The 15204-nt window shown below is 45.3% G+C and overlaps 1 protein-coding gene across 1 annotated transcript in view; it reads left to right on the top strand.

Moving 5' to 3' along the window:
* Cfap54 (cilia and flagella associated protein 54) overlaps positions 1-15204 on the top strand; it is a 251885-nt gene that overhangs the window by 125532 nt on the left and 111149 nt on the right. The window contains exons 40-46 of the mRNA XM_075954510.1: positions 2307-2459; positions 3938-4132; positions 4896-4983; positions 5286-5495; positions 6163-6229; positions 9492-9674; positions 13897-13983. Of these exons, the coding sequence (XP_075810625.1) occupies positions 2307-2459; positions 3938-4132; positions 4896-4983; positions 5286-5495; positions 6163-6229; positions 9492-9674; positions 13897-13983 (983 nt within the window). The remainder of the gene's footprint in view (positions 1-2306; positions 2460-3937; positions 4133-4895; positions 4984-5285; positions 5496-6162; positions 6230-9491; positions 9675-13896; positions 13984-15204) is intronic.

The raw sequence follows: 15204 nt of genomic DNA on the forward strand, positions 1-15204 counted from the left end.
TGAGACTTTTGGGGGTGTTTGGAACCAGAGATAAAAGTTTGGGAGCCACCAGGACATTGAATTTAAACCTGAGACCAGGGGTGATCATTATGGGGGTGAGTGTCAATTAAGAAGAGAAGAAAGGCATCCAAGGACTGAGGGCTGGGGTCCCAAGGCCAAGAGGCTGGGTTGAGAGAACCAGAATGAGTGAGCAGTTAAGTGGGGAGGGGCTTTTGTTCCAGAGAGGGGAGACCCTGATTTAAGTGAATGGGTGGCAAACACTGAGCTAATTGTGTAGACAATTTTTGGAGGGAATTTTGGTATAACATGGAATGGAGAAGTAGGGTGATAGCCTGTGGGGAAACGAGTCAAGAGAGCGATTCTTTTCTTTTTTAAATGTGGGAGAAGTAACAGCAAAATGCGCTGTTGGGGATGATTCTATAGAGAAAATGGATGCTTTGAAGGAGGGGGAGCTGAGCATGGCCAGAGTGAAGGTCTTGGTGGGTGGGTGGGCACTGCTGTACGGGCTGGGTGGATATTTTCTAAATCTCCCTGGCTGGCATCTGTTCTTTCTTTTCCCCAGAGTGGGCAGCAGGTAACTACTGCTCTGAGAGGGTGGAGGCAGACGTGGCTCCCTTGATGATTCTGTTAACCATTGCCCCAGCAGATCCTGGTAGCCACTTCACAAACCTCAGTCGAGGGAAGTCACACAGCACCTATGCCGTAGGAGAAACAGTCTCTTAGCCACTGCCGCTCTCAATGACGCTCCTGCGTGAATACAGCTGGTACCTGCCCTTTCTAAGATCATCTGCCTGTCTTTGCAAGTCCGGCTGGAAGCAGGTTCCCGGTTCTCCATTGGGGGAAATGGAGGCAACTGTATAGCACAATTAATAAAACCCGGAGACAGAAATTGGAGTTCAACCTGAAGGTCAGAAAAGCAAAACAGCCAGATACTGGCTCTTACCTCTACTTCAGTCCAAAATGGCAGACTGCGTCTGAGAGCAGACTCCTCCCATTTTATATTCCGTGGACTGGGATTAAAGGTGTGCACCACTACTGCCTGGTTCTTTGGCAAGCGAGTGTGGCTCCTGGGATTAAAGGAGTGTGTCCCCACTGCCTGGTCTGTAAGGCTGATGAGTGTGGCTGTTCTACTCTCTGAACTTCAGGCAAGCTTTGTTTATGAAAATACAAATGAAATATCACTACGCAACTGCTTTAATGAAGGCTTCAGGACTGGGGTGGATCCCTTTGTTCCACAGGAGAGCCAAGTCTGCTCACTGTGTCTTAAACTCCACACCCTTCCTACTGTCTGTCTACCCTCATGGCCAGCACAAGATAACTCTGTCTCAGGAACACCCTGCCCTCTGGATTCCAGACTATGATGTTGATCTTGCAGGCCCCTCCAGGCCTTATCTTCCTCATCTGTAAAATAAGGGTAATAATGGTCTATGTCTCTCATGACTGTTTTTAGGAGTCAATCAATCACAGTAAATTATTAGACTTATTAGGGCTGGAGAGATATCAGTGTACCTTTTCCTGCCCTTATTTCCCTCATTTTATCATTTAATCAGATCCTCTGCAAATGTGACTTATCAGCTAGATGGGCATTTCTTAAGGATGAGGTCATATCCTTTAACCTCTTAGTGTTCTATTAACTAGGAGGTGGCTACGTGACAAGACCTTAAAATTTTACTGGAACCTTCTCCTTGTTCAGCTCATTTAAAAAAGTAGATCCTTTAGCTACTTCGTGCAGAATCCTGCAAGTTCACTCTCTCTGGCCCTCATCTAGTCAGTGTGCCGCCCACCGGCAACCAAGTCCAGTTCCTGGACCACCCTCACTGCCCAGACACCTAGCAGCAGCTCTCTATGGGTGCCCCCTCCTGACAGGTGTCCCAGCCTGATTAGCTCCAGCCCTATGCAAGGCAGCAGCTGCTGCTTCTCCTCTCTCAGGGCCTGCCTTTCCCTTCCCTTCCCTTCTGAGATCAGCTGCCAGTCTCCAAGATTTTTTTGTTTCCTCCTTTCGTCTGTTTCCCGATGCACCTGGGCTTTGAAGAGGTTGATTGTTTCCTTTTTTTTATGAAAAATTGGCAAGATCTAAAGTTATTTGCATTTCTTAAAGAATAAAAAAATTTAAAACTTTTCCCTAAAAATAAAGAACTTTGAAATACGCTAAAAACCAAAATTCATCTACGCCTCAGATGCCTGCTACAGACTGGGACCTTTGAACTCAGCAGCTTTGGGTCTTGGCCGAGGTCTCCTAACTAGAACTGTCTTGTGACTTGCTGGCTTGTGCTGCCCTCCATCTCTAATGCTCTTCTCCGTTTCAGAGCAAAGACGAGCCAAAGAGCTTGTCTGTGTGCCCGTGGACGTGGCAGATTCCTTGAGATGCTTTCGAGAGACCCTGGAGAAGTCCAAGTATCATAACAGAACGGTGCGGCACAGCAGGAAGCTGCTCTCTCTGTTTCTCGCACAGACGCAAGGTACAGGTTTATCCTCTGTCCCTTGATCTGTACTTACATGGGGTACCACCCTGCAGAATGTTCTGGTCTCTTAATCTCCTCCCCAAAACATGCCTTCTCCTGTCTCATCATCTCCCTCACACACTTTATTCCAGCTAAGACACCCGACCTGCCTTTTAACTTTCTGCTCCATGAGCCAACTTCCTGGAATAAAGTAGCCATAAAGGAAAATGGCGTCTATTAAAATTTTGGTTCCGTGCCTTGGAGGTCTTGGAGATTTCTTTGCAGGAGTAGAGCTATGATGACTGGCTGTCCTTTGGGAGATGATTGACTCATACCAACTTAAGCAGAACTTTTTACCAGATGCCACTTGTCAGTCGCAAAGAAATAATTGTATTGGAAAATAAGCACCCATAAGCTCTTGTTTACAGGGACTGGGGAGAGGGAGAGAGAAAGAACGACAAGAATGTATGTGGCATGAAGGTAAAAGGGAGGCTTTGGAGGGGAGAAAGGGGGCCAGCAAAGGGCACCAGGGAGGGCAGTGAGGAGAGCAAATGAGAACCAAGTGTGGATGCTAGGAAAAGTGCTTGTCAGACAAGCAGCAGGACCTGAGTTTCATCTCTAGATCCCATTGAAACAAAGCATGCTGGTGGCACCAACGTTAGTACTCACTGGCCAGCCTGCCTAGTTTGCTGGGGAGTTCTGAGAAGTCTGATAAATTAATTCTCCATATCATAGTTACATCCTTCAATTTCTAGATATATTATTGGTGCATAGAGACACGAGTTAGACAATCAAGGATGGATCCTCAGAATGGTCCCCCCAGCTCACCCCGAGACTCACCTGATGCGGAAACATTCCCAGGATTTCCACCCTAGTCCTCAGGTCGCTGACTTCAGCCTCCATCCCAGTTTCTCCCTCGGCTTCTTCACATTGCTTCCCTGGCCGATTTTTTCCGAGTGTTCTCTGATCTTCTCACAAGATAGATTTTCTCCATTTCTTTCTTCCTGTTACAGGTCAGAGGTACATACATGTTTCTTCTCTCCAGGAGGCTTCTGTCCCAGAGGTGAAATAAAATCTTAACTATGGGAAATGATTTTTAAGAAGGCAGATTCAAACCCACTAACTTCCTCCTTCTTGCAAAAGAAGCATAATATTAACTCAGTCTTAGCCTGGCTGTCCTTCTGTAGTGTCTTAGCCTGGCTGGCTGCCCCTCTGTGCTGCCTTAGCCCGTCTGTCTGTCTGTCTGTCCTTCTGTAGTGCCTTAGCCTGGCTGGCTGCCCCTCTGAAGTGCCTTTCCTGAAACACGAAGGTACTGAGGCATCCTCTTGAATAGTTGCAGACTTCAGTATCCATCCTGGACCCCAGGGATGAGAAAACTGTATCCCCCGACTGCATACAGAAGCCGGCCCTTTCTTCTTCCTTGGCATCCCTCTGCCTCTCCAAGTCTTTCCCCTCTTTGCCCACTAATAGTCCCCATTTTTTACCCACACCTTTAGGTGAAAGAGGAGGGATAAACAACACACAGTTCGCGTCAGGGAAGGTGGAGTTCTGTCTGGGAACAGAAGAAATGCACATGTCAATACCCCCTGACCTTTCTCAGGAGAACTTCCGAGTGTCCAGTTCTGTGGAGAAAAGCAAGCTTCCTTACTCACAGCTGGGGCTGGTGATTTCTTCCTTTCACCAAACTATTGGTAAGGCTAACTTGCCCCGGCCTGTCAACGTGACCTTCCGGGCTAGCAAGAGATTACCTCTGGTCCTGAAATGCTACCTTTGAAATTGGATGTGGGTTGTAAAGATGAGATGCTCAGCCGGTCAAAGTGCTTGTCGCTCAAGAGTGGGGACCTTAGTTCCAGGCTCAGAACCCATGGAGAAGTGGAAGGAGAGGACGACCTCCACAGTTCAGGTGTCCTCTGACCTTGACATGTGTGCATGGATGTGCACCCCTGCACTCCCAAGACACAAATACTAATAATAAGAGAATTTTAGAATTTTAAGAATGATGAAAGAATCTGAGTGTGCCAGCCATTCACCAGTCTTTTAGGTACCTGGGGCCTCTAGAATTTGGGCACTGCCTCCCACTTGAGGGTCCAGTGCTTTCTCTGTAGAAAGTCAGACTCCAGCCACCCCTCATTCTTGTGTCTGCAGCCGTCCCTCACTCCCCTTCAAGTCTCATTAACCACCCCTGCCCGCACAGCACCTTCACTGCACCTTCTCCACGGTTTTTCTGGGGCATTAGACTCAATCTCCGGTTCTCCAGTGTTCAAACAGAACGGCGTTTGCTCTCTCTCTGGGTATATATAGCGTGTGACATTTGAAAACACTATTAGCTTGAAGTTTTTCCTCTCTGCTGTCTACACAGTTAAGAAATAATGCGGTGGAAAATATTCTTGCTGATCTAAAGGGAATATTTTCCTTAGCACTGACATTTGTTCTTTTCCTTGATTAAAAATACAGATGTTCTCCAAGCCAGCAATCAAAGAAGCCTTAAAGTTCAGTCCTTGCATTCCCTTGGAAGTCTCCTCATCTTCGCAGATAAGAAAAGGTAGTGCTTTAGAAGTCAGCACAGACACGGACTTCGGTTTGTTCAGTTTTTATTTTAATCAGGAAAACTATTTTCTTCCCTACATGTTAGTTCCACAGTAATATGACATTGCTTCGCTTTATCCATGACGCGACCTGAGACAGACGCTCTAGGGAGCAAACACCACGGTTTCATCCTCCAATATTTACCATGGCTGCATCCTCCGTCCGCTTGCTTTTTATCTAGTGGGGGGCAGGGGCGAGAGGCTACATTCATTACTGGCCTCCGAGGACATGTCACTCAGTGCTCTGTTTCTGTCTTAGGGCTGCTTTTAAATGCTGGTGCCAAGCCCTTGATGACATCTTCAGAAAGCCAGATGTGCTGCACACCTGGAAAGAATTCGGCACCTCCCTCCCCAGTGCCGCCAGCAGCTCTTCACCTCCTGGCTTCAAAGACTACAGTGAAGAATTCCTATCCAAGCTTGGCATTTGGGGATGTCTGCAAGGGGCAGTGATCGCAGCAAAGATAGCTCAGTGAGTCCCGGCATGGGATGGGTGACAAGCCGTGCCCCAACTACTGACCACCGTTGCTTCCTCTACAGGGCAATGCAATTTCAAGCTGTGATATTTTTACTTATGACTGTCCTCTCCTCCTGTGACATCTCTGCCCCCTTGAGGCGAGTCCCACCTGAGCACAGACTTTCTCTTTATTTATTGATGCATCCCCAATGCCTGGCCTGGAGACAGCTTTCAGTCGCACTTGAGTAATAACAGCGAGTGCAGGAATGGTTGTTGTGAGGCAGGAGGATAGCACGCAGGCTGGCTACTAAGCCCAAGTTTGAGAACTTCCCAGGAGCCCCATGTCCTCGGTGTGCTATTTGTCCTCCAAGATGCAGTGCCCTCTTGAATAGACTGTGGTGGGGAGACTCACACACACACTGTACCAGCTAGATTTTGGCCACAACAGTAGCATGGATGGGTAGCCTCACGCTATAAGAGAAAAAGTCTAGAAGAAAATCAACCAAAATGTTACCAGTGGTAGGACATAGGATAATTTTTTATTTTCTTCTTGACCTTTCCATAAGTTTTCTTGCACATATTTGTCCCCTAATGTTTCCTGGGTTCCAGACACATTTACAAATACATTCATATCAAAATTTGGTAGGTTTTCTACTAATTGGTTTTTCTTATAATTATTTAGGTTTATCAAGACCACAAATGTTAAGAAAAGAATCAACTCTTGCATCTTATCTGCATTGCTTTTTCAGGTAATGGTATATGTATATTTACTGAAGTGATAGAGTCATTTATGTAAGTCAGTAAACAGATATGGTTTATCCAGAGCACAAAAATCACAGGGAGAAAAAATAGTATGAGCTGTACCGAAACCCATGAGCTCATCTTTTCCTGCTTTGTTTGGTCATGCATGGCACCTTCCGTCCCTTTTAGCACGGAACACTCACCTTTCTGTCCCCTTTCTCCTCTGACGGGTATAGCTTTATCCATAGGGAAACTGAGTTTTTTATGTTTAGTAGAATCTTAGTTGTCAGTGAAGGGACAGTCTACCTGACTCCCCACGTGGTTGCCCAGGGCTTAACTCGTCTCTATTAATGATCCACGTGCTCAGCTGCATGGGAGAGTGTCCTAAAGTGAAGGCAAGAGATAAACTCATCAATGGCCACAGAAGTGCTTGTGCTCCTTGGGATTTCTCACTAGAGAAGATGCTTTGACCTGAAACATGAGCCATCAGAGAATCCGGATGTAAGCAGAGCCTTTTCCGTCCACCAGAGGTCCTGTCTGTGCTGGTGGACGGGACAGACACCCTTGCTGTGTGTGTTGCAGTCGGTGGATGGCTTCTAGACTCTGAATAGATAAATCCTCTGGGAAAGCCTTCTTCAAATTTAAGGGCAGACTTTAAGTGTGTGTGCTTGAAAGGGAAGTGAGGGGCACGACGAGCGTTGGGATTGGCGTCCTGGGTCTGACCCCATGATGCAGCTTCAGCTGCTTGTTTAGCCTGTTTGTGTTCTAGAAAGTGTACGATTAAAAATGGCTGACTTTTTGTTTAGTGTGATATTAAATGTTACTATATTAGTAACCTAAAGTAAACACTAGCCTTTGAGATTTATCTTAGAAGCTGGTTAGTTTTTTTATTAGTTTAAAATTTTTGTTTTTCTCCATCCCTTTTTTAGCACCAATCTCTCCCAAATTATACCCTCTGTACCTCTTTAATTCGTGGCTTCTTTTTATTTAATTGTTATTGTTACACATATATGCCTAAAGATATAATTATCTGTATTTATAATTTTATATTATTTATATTGTATTTTCTATTGTATTATATATATCCTAGTGTTATTAGTATGTATGTAGTCTCAGGACTGACCACTTGGCTTCAGATAACAAATTAGATTCATCATAACAAATTGGACTCATCCTTAGGGAAGACTGTTTCTCCTGCTCTCAGCATTTCTTAGCTGCCCAAATTTCTTGCTGTCTAAAGGTAGGATCCTATGAGATGTCCCCTTCCAGGTTAGCCTGTCTGTTGGCATTGTTCTTGCTCTGGTCCTACGAGGCAGCCTGTTCAAGCATCATGGGTGTTTCTTCCCTGACATTTCTAGGGATAGAGTCTCACAGCAGAGTGCCTGGTCCTCTGGCTCTTGCAATCCTTCTGCCCATCTCTTCTTCAGTGTGTATGTGCAGGGTTTGTGTTGTAGATGGATCCACTGGCACCCCATGACGAGGTGTGGTTTTATGTAACAGACAGTCTCTGCTTTTGCGAGGAGCAGTGCAGTTTCTTTGATGAAGGATGAGAGCGACACTTACCCATGACTGTGAAGATAAGCATACTGCTGTTGGAATTACGCCAGTTTAGTCAAGAGGCAGCAGTAGGTTCTTCTCTAAGATTGTTACTGCACCAGCTCTGGATATTTGACGAGGTTTTCAGCACCAGGCATAATTTTGATTTTCCCCTCATTGAGCAGGCCTTAAGTACAACTAGGGAGCTGTTGGCTACTGCCAAGATACAGATGCCACTCTTCTGCCCTTGAGTATATTGTGCCATGCCTGGCCATCCCTGTAGTTTAAGTGTCAGAGCTGAGAATATTGGTTGCTTAGCTTCCTGGAAGCTTCCATGGCACCTTCCAGCATAATGGCAGCTAGTCCTCAGACAGGAGGAGGAGCCTGTTGATTCTAAATGTGGTCTTACAAAACAAATTAAAAAGAGATTAAAAATTTCTAACAACTGTATTCATCTTTGAAAATTGGATGTCTTATAATGTTAATAAGTGATCCAATTGAAAAACATTTCTTGATAATATGCATTGAAATAATTTCAACATATTTTGACTTCAACAAATAGTTACATATTAAGATAATCAAAGAAATACTTCCAAATATAAAATTTAGTTTTATAAATAGATCTTGTTTTCCTAGCACGTTGCTTACTGCTGGTCATATGAGTTGCATAAGATATACTGGTTTGAAATCTCTGCCTGGTTTTGGCTTCATGTCACTATCTCCTGATGTGGAATTTCCCTCTGGATGCTGTGGATACCATTGGTTAATAAAGAAACTGGCTTGGGCCTGCATAGGGAATAGAGGTAGGCGGGGAAAACTAGACTGAATGCTGGGAGAAAGAAGGAGGAGTGAGGGAGAAGCCATGGGGCTGCCAGAGACAGACACTGGGAGCTTTACCTGGTAATCCACAGCCACGTGGTGATACACAGATTACTAGAAGTGGGTTAAATTAAGATGTAAGAGTTAGCAAATAAGAAGCTAGAGCTAATGGGCCAAGCAGTGATTTAAATAATATACTTTCTATGTGGTTATTTTGGGTCTGAGCTGCTGGGTGGACAGAAAACAAGCCACCTCCTTAGAACAATCTCCCTCATCTATAACTCCATATAGTCAAATATCATAGTGGGTTTTTTTCATGTTTATTTTTAAGACAGAGTTTATCCTGTAGCTTTGGAACTTGTCCTGGTGTCCTGGAACTTGCTATGTAGACCAGGCTGGCCTCGAACTCACAGAGATCCTCCTGTCTCTGCCACCTGAGTCCTGGGATTAAAGTCGCGTGTGGCTACTGCCCAGATTGACTTGGAATCATTTTATTCCATCGTTAACGGTGTAAACTCGTATAAATTAATTACTTAAGCCTTAATGGTGCCATTTCTGAACTAGCAGTTCTTTGTTCTAAGAGTAGGTTAGTTGAGAAGTAAGTGAGATAATATTTGTACAGAACTTACCAGAAGTACCCAACACAAGTCTCACCAAATGATAATATAACTATATTTTCTTTGAGAACAGTAAGTATACTATTATAATGGAATTTATAAAGCCCACCCAGAGCGATAACAGCATTTGGAACCCATAATGATGATAATATTAATAAACACCATTTATTGTGAATTGCAGTGCACAGAGCACACACAGGCCCTTCAGGAGATGGTACGGGTACTGTTTTGGGCTTGTTTGTTTCATTGGTACAGGGGAAATCGTGGCTCTTTATTTCCCCATTTTTCATTTTGCCAGAGTCTGCTCCGCACTACCCTCCTACATCCCAAAGCCGAACGCAGCTATGCTCAGTATGAAGTCACCCAGCTCCTCCCGGGCATCGAACTCTTCTCAGATAAATTTAGGGCTGACATCTGCAGTGTTGTTGCAAGTCTCTACTACATCATCCGTGAGCTGCACTACGCTAAGTACAACCTCATCGTGAGTGATTTGTGAAATCGACATCTCTTTTTCTATTATTAGTATCTTGAATTACCTTATATTCAATAATGTTTTTGTTATGAATTTTTTTTATAATTTATTTTGTTCATTTTCATCCCCCCTTCAGTGCCTCTTACACCTGGATTTCTGGGATCCTCTCATTCTAGCTAGTCCCCCTTCTATTTTCATGTTTTCTTTTTGATGACTCACTGAGCTTTATTAGGGAGGCTTACGGGGAACAGTGGTGTGAGGTAATTTATAGGCATGTGGGAACCTTAGCAGTGTTTCCATGACTGGAGGAAATGTCCCCACCCTGCCTCTAACCACCATTCAATCCTTAGGGCCATGTGAGACTCTTCTGTCCTAGCTAACCCTGAAAAAAGAATGAAAATGAAATGTATGCCCTGGCAGTGCTGAAGCATGCATGCGCAGCCCCTATGTGGTGGCTCTGTTGAACTTGTCCATATTGGGTTTCATGGTCTAAACTGATGAGGACGACTGACTTGGTCTCTTCCTCAAGAGGGCACCAGACCTCATTACAGACTCCTAGGTGCCTTTAAGTCTTCCAGAAGTGTGGCCTCATGAATCTCTTCCCTTGTGACAAGATGTTGCTTGATTCAGTCGTGTGAGGTTTATACAGGTAGCCATCTACGTGTCGAGTGCCATGGCCACCCCATGCCTAGGAGGCAGCATTCCACAACACTCTACCCTGTCCTGTGACTCTTACATTCTCTCTCCTGTCTCCTCCGTAATGTTCTCTGAACGCCGCTAGAGACAGATGTCCCATTTATGCCCAAGCATTCAGCTGTCGCTTTTCCTCAAGTCTCTGTGGTTACCTTTGCTCCCCGCAAAAAGGAGGCTAGCTTCTCTACCTGAAGCTGACGGCAGCACTAATATATGAGGATGAATATAATTATTTAGACGTTTATTAGACGAGCACACCATGTCCATTTAGCAAACCCAACAGGAGCTTCCCCACTCAGGCCTATGCTTCTACTGCCTCAGGCTTTTTTTTTTAAACAGGTTTTGAGTATCAGATGTGAATTCTTTCCTGCATAACAGGTCTCAATTCTGAGCAGAAAATGGTTGGCCACCCCTATGACAGAGTTACCACTACTGCGCCCCCAGACATGTCTTCTATGGTGGGTCAGTTGTGTAGCACACAGTCTGTAGGCTTCTGGAACAGCTTTATCTTCCATTAAAAATCATTTATTATTACTTTTGAAATTCGTTTACCAAGTATCATGTTTTCTGATGGATGTTTCATCCAATCTTAGTGTTATTAGGCCGTGCTCCTCACCTCCCCAATCTCTCTCTTTTCTCCCTTTTACCCGGAACCGCCCCCTTTGGCTTTGTCTCACATGTGCCCTGCTCCCACCGCCCCACGTTCAAAGCCTCTTAACCCACTGTGATATATTTCCTAACTTACCGCTACTTTCCAAGTCTCACTCATGCGCGGCCGGTTAGTTCTGCTGCAAAGGGCTATTCCTCCTCTGTCTAAAACTGTATCGCTCCGTGGTCTCTCTCTGACGTTTCTATTTGCATTCCCTGTCTATTTGACATTGGTCATCTTCTGCATGCTCTTCCTTCACTCTTCTTTCCCTCGAGGCCTTTGGTGAGCGCGACTAGACGGCATTGTTAATGTCGAGCAGGAATAGAGGGCGGTTAAGACTCACAGAGTTAAGGCACAATTCCTGTCAATGTCCCGACCTCGAGATGAGTTTATCCTCAATCGCGTCCTCTCTTCTCTGTCATAGATACATCCAAGAGCAGCAAACCCCAACTGTGAGATAAAAGGCAGTCATTCCTCACCGTTTCCAGAGTCCCAAAGCCTGAATACAGCCCATCTTCCCCCTCTGTGGGAAAGAAATCAAAGTGGCTATCACAAATTCAAAGTTGAATGCACTTAAAAAGAGATGACTGTGCCCTCGACCCTGGCCTTTTCTGTTTTCCCTGCCTCATCTCTTCTTTGTGTGCTCACCTGTCTCTTTTTTAAGTCTCTACTCCTCCCTCTCACATTTGCTTTTGGTAGCAATTCCTTCTCCCTTTCTGCTTCTTTTACCTTTTCAACAACTTTTTTTTCTATTCTCATGGTATCCTTGTTTTTCTGAACTCAAGTCTCTTCCTATATTAAAAATATTTATTGCCTTGGATATAAGTTGGGAAATTATAAAACTGTGTAGTAAAATTTAGAGGGTGAGAAGTGCTTTCAACACTGGGAAGATTTGGCAAGGAATTGTTTACTAAAAAAAACTAATCAAATAATACCCGGTCCCCCGTAGTGCAGTTCACTTCTGGATTGGGATCTGCTTCCCTCCCATGGGGAACCCCTAGCTGCCTCCCCATAATCATATATAATACGTATCACTATGCTCAAAAAGAAATGAGACTTTTTCCTCCCAAAGCCTCAGAAATTGAGATGTTTTTCCTGAATAATTGAGCAACTGCAGCAATAAAATAGTGTGTTTTTATTTCTCATTAAAAAAAAAGAAACTAAATCTCAAAGGTAATTGCTCTTGGTGTTTTGTGCTGCATTAATTGCTGGAAAGGTTTTGTTTGACATTTGCAGTGCATAATGGTAGAAAAGTGTATTATGTTCAAAGTCATTTAAAACCAATTTCAATCTTTTGCAAAAGTGATTGCTGGTTGGAGCTTCTAACTGACCTGCCGTTACATGTCCCCCAACCAGACAGAAGCACCAAGCAATTTCTGTTTTGTCTTACATTAACCTCAAGAAGAAGCCTCATGGCAAATGAGACATCTATAAAATACAAAATTTGCTCTGAGACAGTAATTTGACTCATCTGGATCTGCTGGCTCAGGCCTATAATCCCAGCTACTCAGGAGGCTAAGACCGGAGGGCCAGAAGTTCAAGACCTGCCTCAGCTAGTTGACAAGTTAGACACTAACCAGCTTAGGAAGACACATCTCAAAATAAACAGTGAAAGTCAGAGACATCAGGAGATAGAGTGCAGTGGTGGGGTTCTTGCCTAAAATGAACAAGGCCCTTGGTTCGATCCTCAGTCTAGAGAAGGTAAAATAATCGTGGGATCTCACCCTTTGGCATGCAAGGCGCACATGCAGGAATATACTTCTGGTTTGCATTGTGATCTGGAGCTGTTCCAACATCTAGGCAAAGCCACCCCTGCTCTGATGGGTAGTGGCAGTCAAGAGGGATGCTGGTAGCCTATGGCCACTCACATATCCACAAGACTTCAAGAATCAGTGGGCTATGGCTTTAACTCTAGGACAAGAACAATACAATGAGAGGAGAGAGCCTGGGTTTACACAGTAGACTCCGTGCTCTCTAAAGGCTGAGAGTAGTCAGGATTTCGTTCTCATTCAGCAGTGTCCCATCTAACATATGAGGCCCGCTGTACGTTGCCAGAGAAAGATCCCAACTGAAGACCTTGCCGGTGATGCTGATGCGAATGACTCGGAGCTAGTTAGAAGGCATGAACATAAGTCCTTTGACCGAAGCTCTGCAGTTTTTGATAGCATTTTTGCTGGGATATTTCAGATAGTCCTCACACATGTAGGTTGTTATTACCTTTTAAGGAAATAGTTAATTGGACTTGAACTTCTGTGTACTTAGAGATGTGACCCCTTGCTTTGGGGTAATGAATGGCATGATCTCTGAAGTCTACGTTTCTGATAGCATATACAAGGTCCAGTAAAATTAGGAAGCTAACGCCATGGCTAATATTGATGGTCAACTTGATGGGATCGGGAATCACCATGTAAAGCAAACTTCTAGGCATATCTGTGAGGGACTTTCTAGATGAGAATGATTGAAATAGAGACACTCACCTTAAATAGGGGTAGTACCATTCCATGGACAAGGGCAACTAAGTAAATAAAAAGAATGGGCCGAGTGAGCATCAGCATTTATCTCTCTTCGTCATGACTGAGGCTGCAGGGTGGACCCACTGCCTCCTGCTCCTGCTACCACGCCTTCCCCTCCAGGATGCCCGGTTTCCTCGGCTATGATGAGCCTGTCCTCTCTTCAGTTGCTTTCCCCAGAAATTTTAGGACGCTAATAAGAAAGGTAGCTGATATGACTGGGTAGACCGTGTTCTTTGTGCAAAGTGGTTTATTCTGCTAATGTAGAAATGTGATACTTTGTGTAATGTATCCTACAGTTAATGTTTGACAAAATTTGATTACCAGTCTATTACGCTGATAAGTGATATCTTAGGGAATGTCTCTTTTCTCCTGGTAGGTTCTGCCTCTCCTTGCATTGTACCAATATTTTGTGACTGTAATTTGCCAAGACATCGTCAGAAATCTAGAAGCAAGAATCCTCAAGGTATGCTGCAGGCTGTTAATACCTGTGACATTCTTTCTCTTTTAAGGACACTGCATGAACTTGATTCTAATTCTTACAAATAAGCTGTTAATGACATGGCAGCATACTGATATAAAAATAGTGCAGTTTGGGCCCAGGAAGATGACCCCGCATCACACAGACAGCTCTCCCAGAGAACCTAAGCGCATTTCCCCGCCCCCACTTTGGGCAGCTCACAGGCCCTTGTGTAGCTCCAGCCTCAGAGGGTCGATGATGTCTTCTTCTGGCCTCCATACATAGATACATATTTATAAATTAAAACATACACAGTGGCTCAGAGCGCTTTCTGATCTCTCAGGGGATGCAGGTTAGTTCTCAGAACCTACATGACAGCTTACATGCATCTGTAACTCCAGCTCTAGGAGATCCAACCACCTCTTCTGGCTTCTGTGTTCTCCTGGATGCATGTGCTGTACACAAACTCATATAGGCACGCACACACACATGCACACGCACATGCGTGCACACACACACACACACACACACACACACCAGATAAAATTTTTAAATATTTAAGAAATCTTTTAAAAGTAATGCACTAGCCACAGGTTGACTGCTGAATGTCCCCAGGTCCTTGTGTTTGAAGAGAGCCTACAGCTGGTGGTGATGGTTTGGGAGCTTGTGAAACCTTTAGGATGTGAGGCAGAGGCAGTAGGCCTGTGGGAGTGGGCCTTACAGCATGCCCTGGCTCCCACCTAATATGTCTGCTCTTCAGTCAGCACCTGCAACCAGCACCCATAACCAGCACCTGCACCCAGCATCCATACCTAGCACCTATCCCACAGCACCCATGCCCAGCCCCTGAACCCAGCACCCATACCCAGCACCTGCACCCAACACCTGCATCCAGCACCCATACCCAGCACCCACACCCAGCACCCATACCCAGCACCTATCACCCAGCACCCATACCCAGCACCTGCACCCAGCACCCATACCCAGCACCCTCACCCAGCACCTGCACCCAGCACCCGCACCCAGCACCCGCACCCAGCACCCTCACCCAGCACCCACACCCAGCACCCGCACCCAGCACCCTCACCCAGCACCTGCACCCAGCACCTGCACCCAGCACCCGCACCCAGCACCCATACCCAGCACCCTCACCCAGCACCCGCACCCAGCACCCGCACCCAGCACCTGCACCCAGCACCCGCACCCAGCACCCACACCCAGCACCTG

Source organism: Microtus pennsylvanicus, chromosome 20 (genome assembly GCF_037038515.1).
Source record: "Microtus pennsylvanicus isolate mMicPen1 chromosome 20, mMicPen1.hap1, whole genome shotgun sequence".
Taxonomy (NCBI): domain Eukaryota; kingdom Metazoa; phylum Chordata; class Mammalia; order Rodentia; family Cricetidae; genus Microtus; species Microtus pennsylvanicus.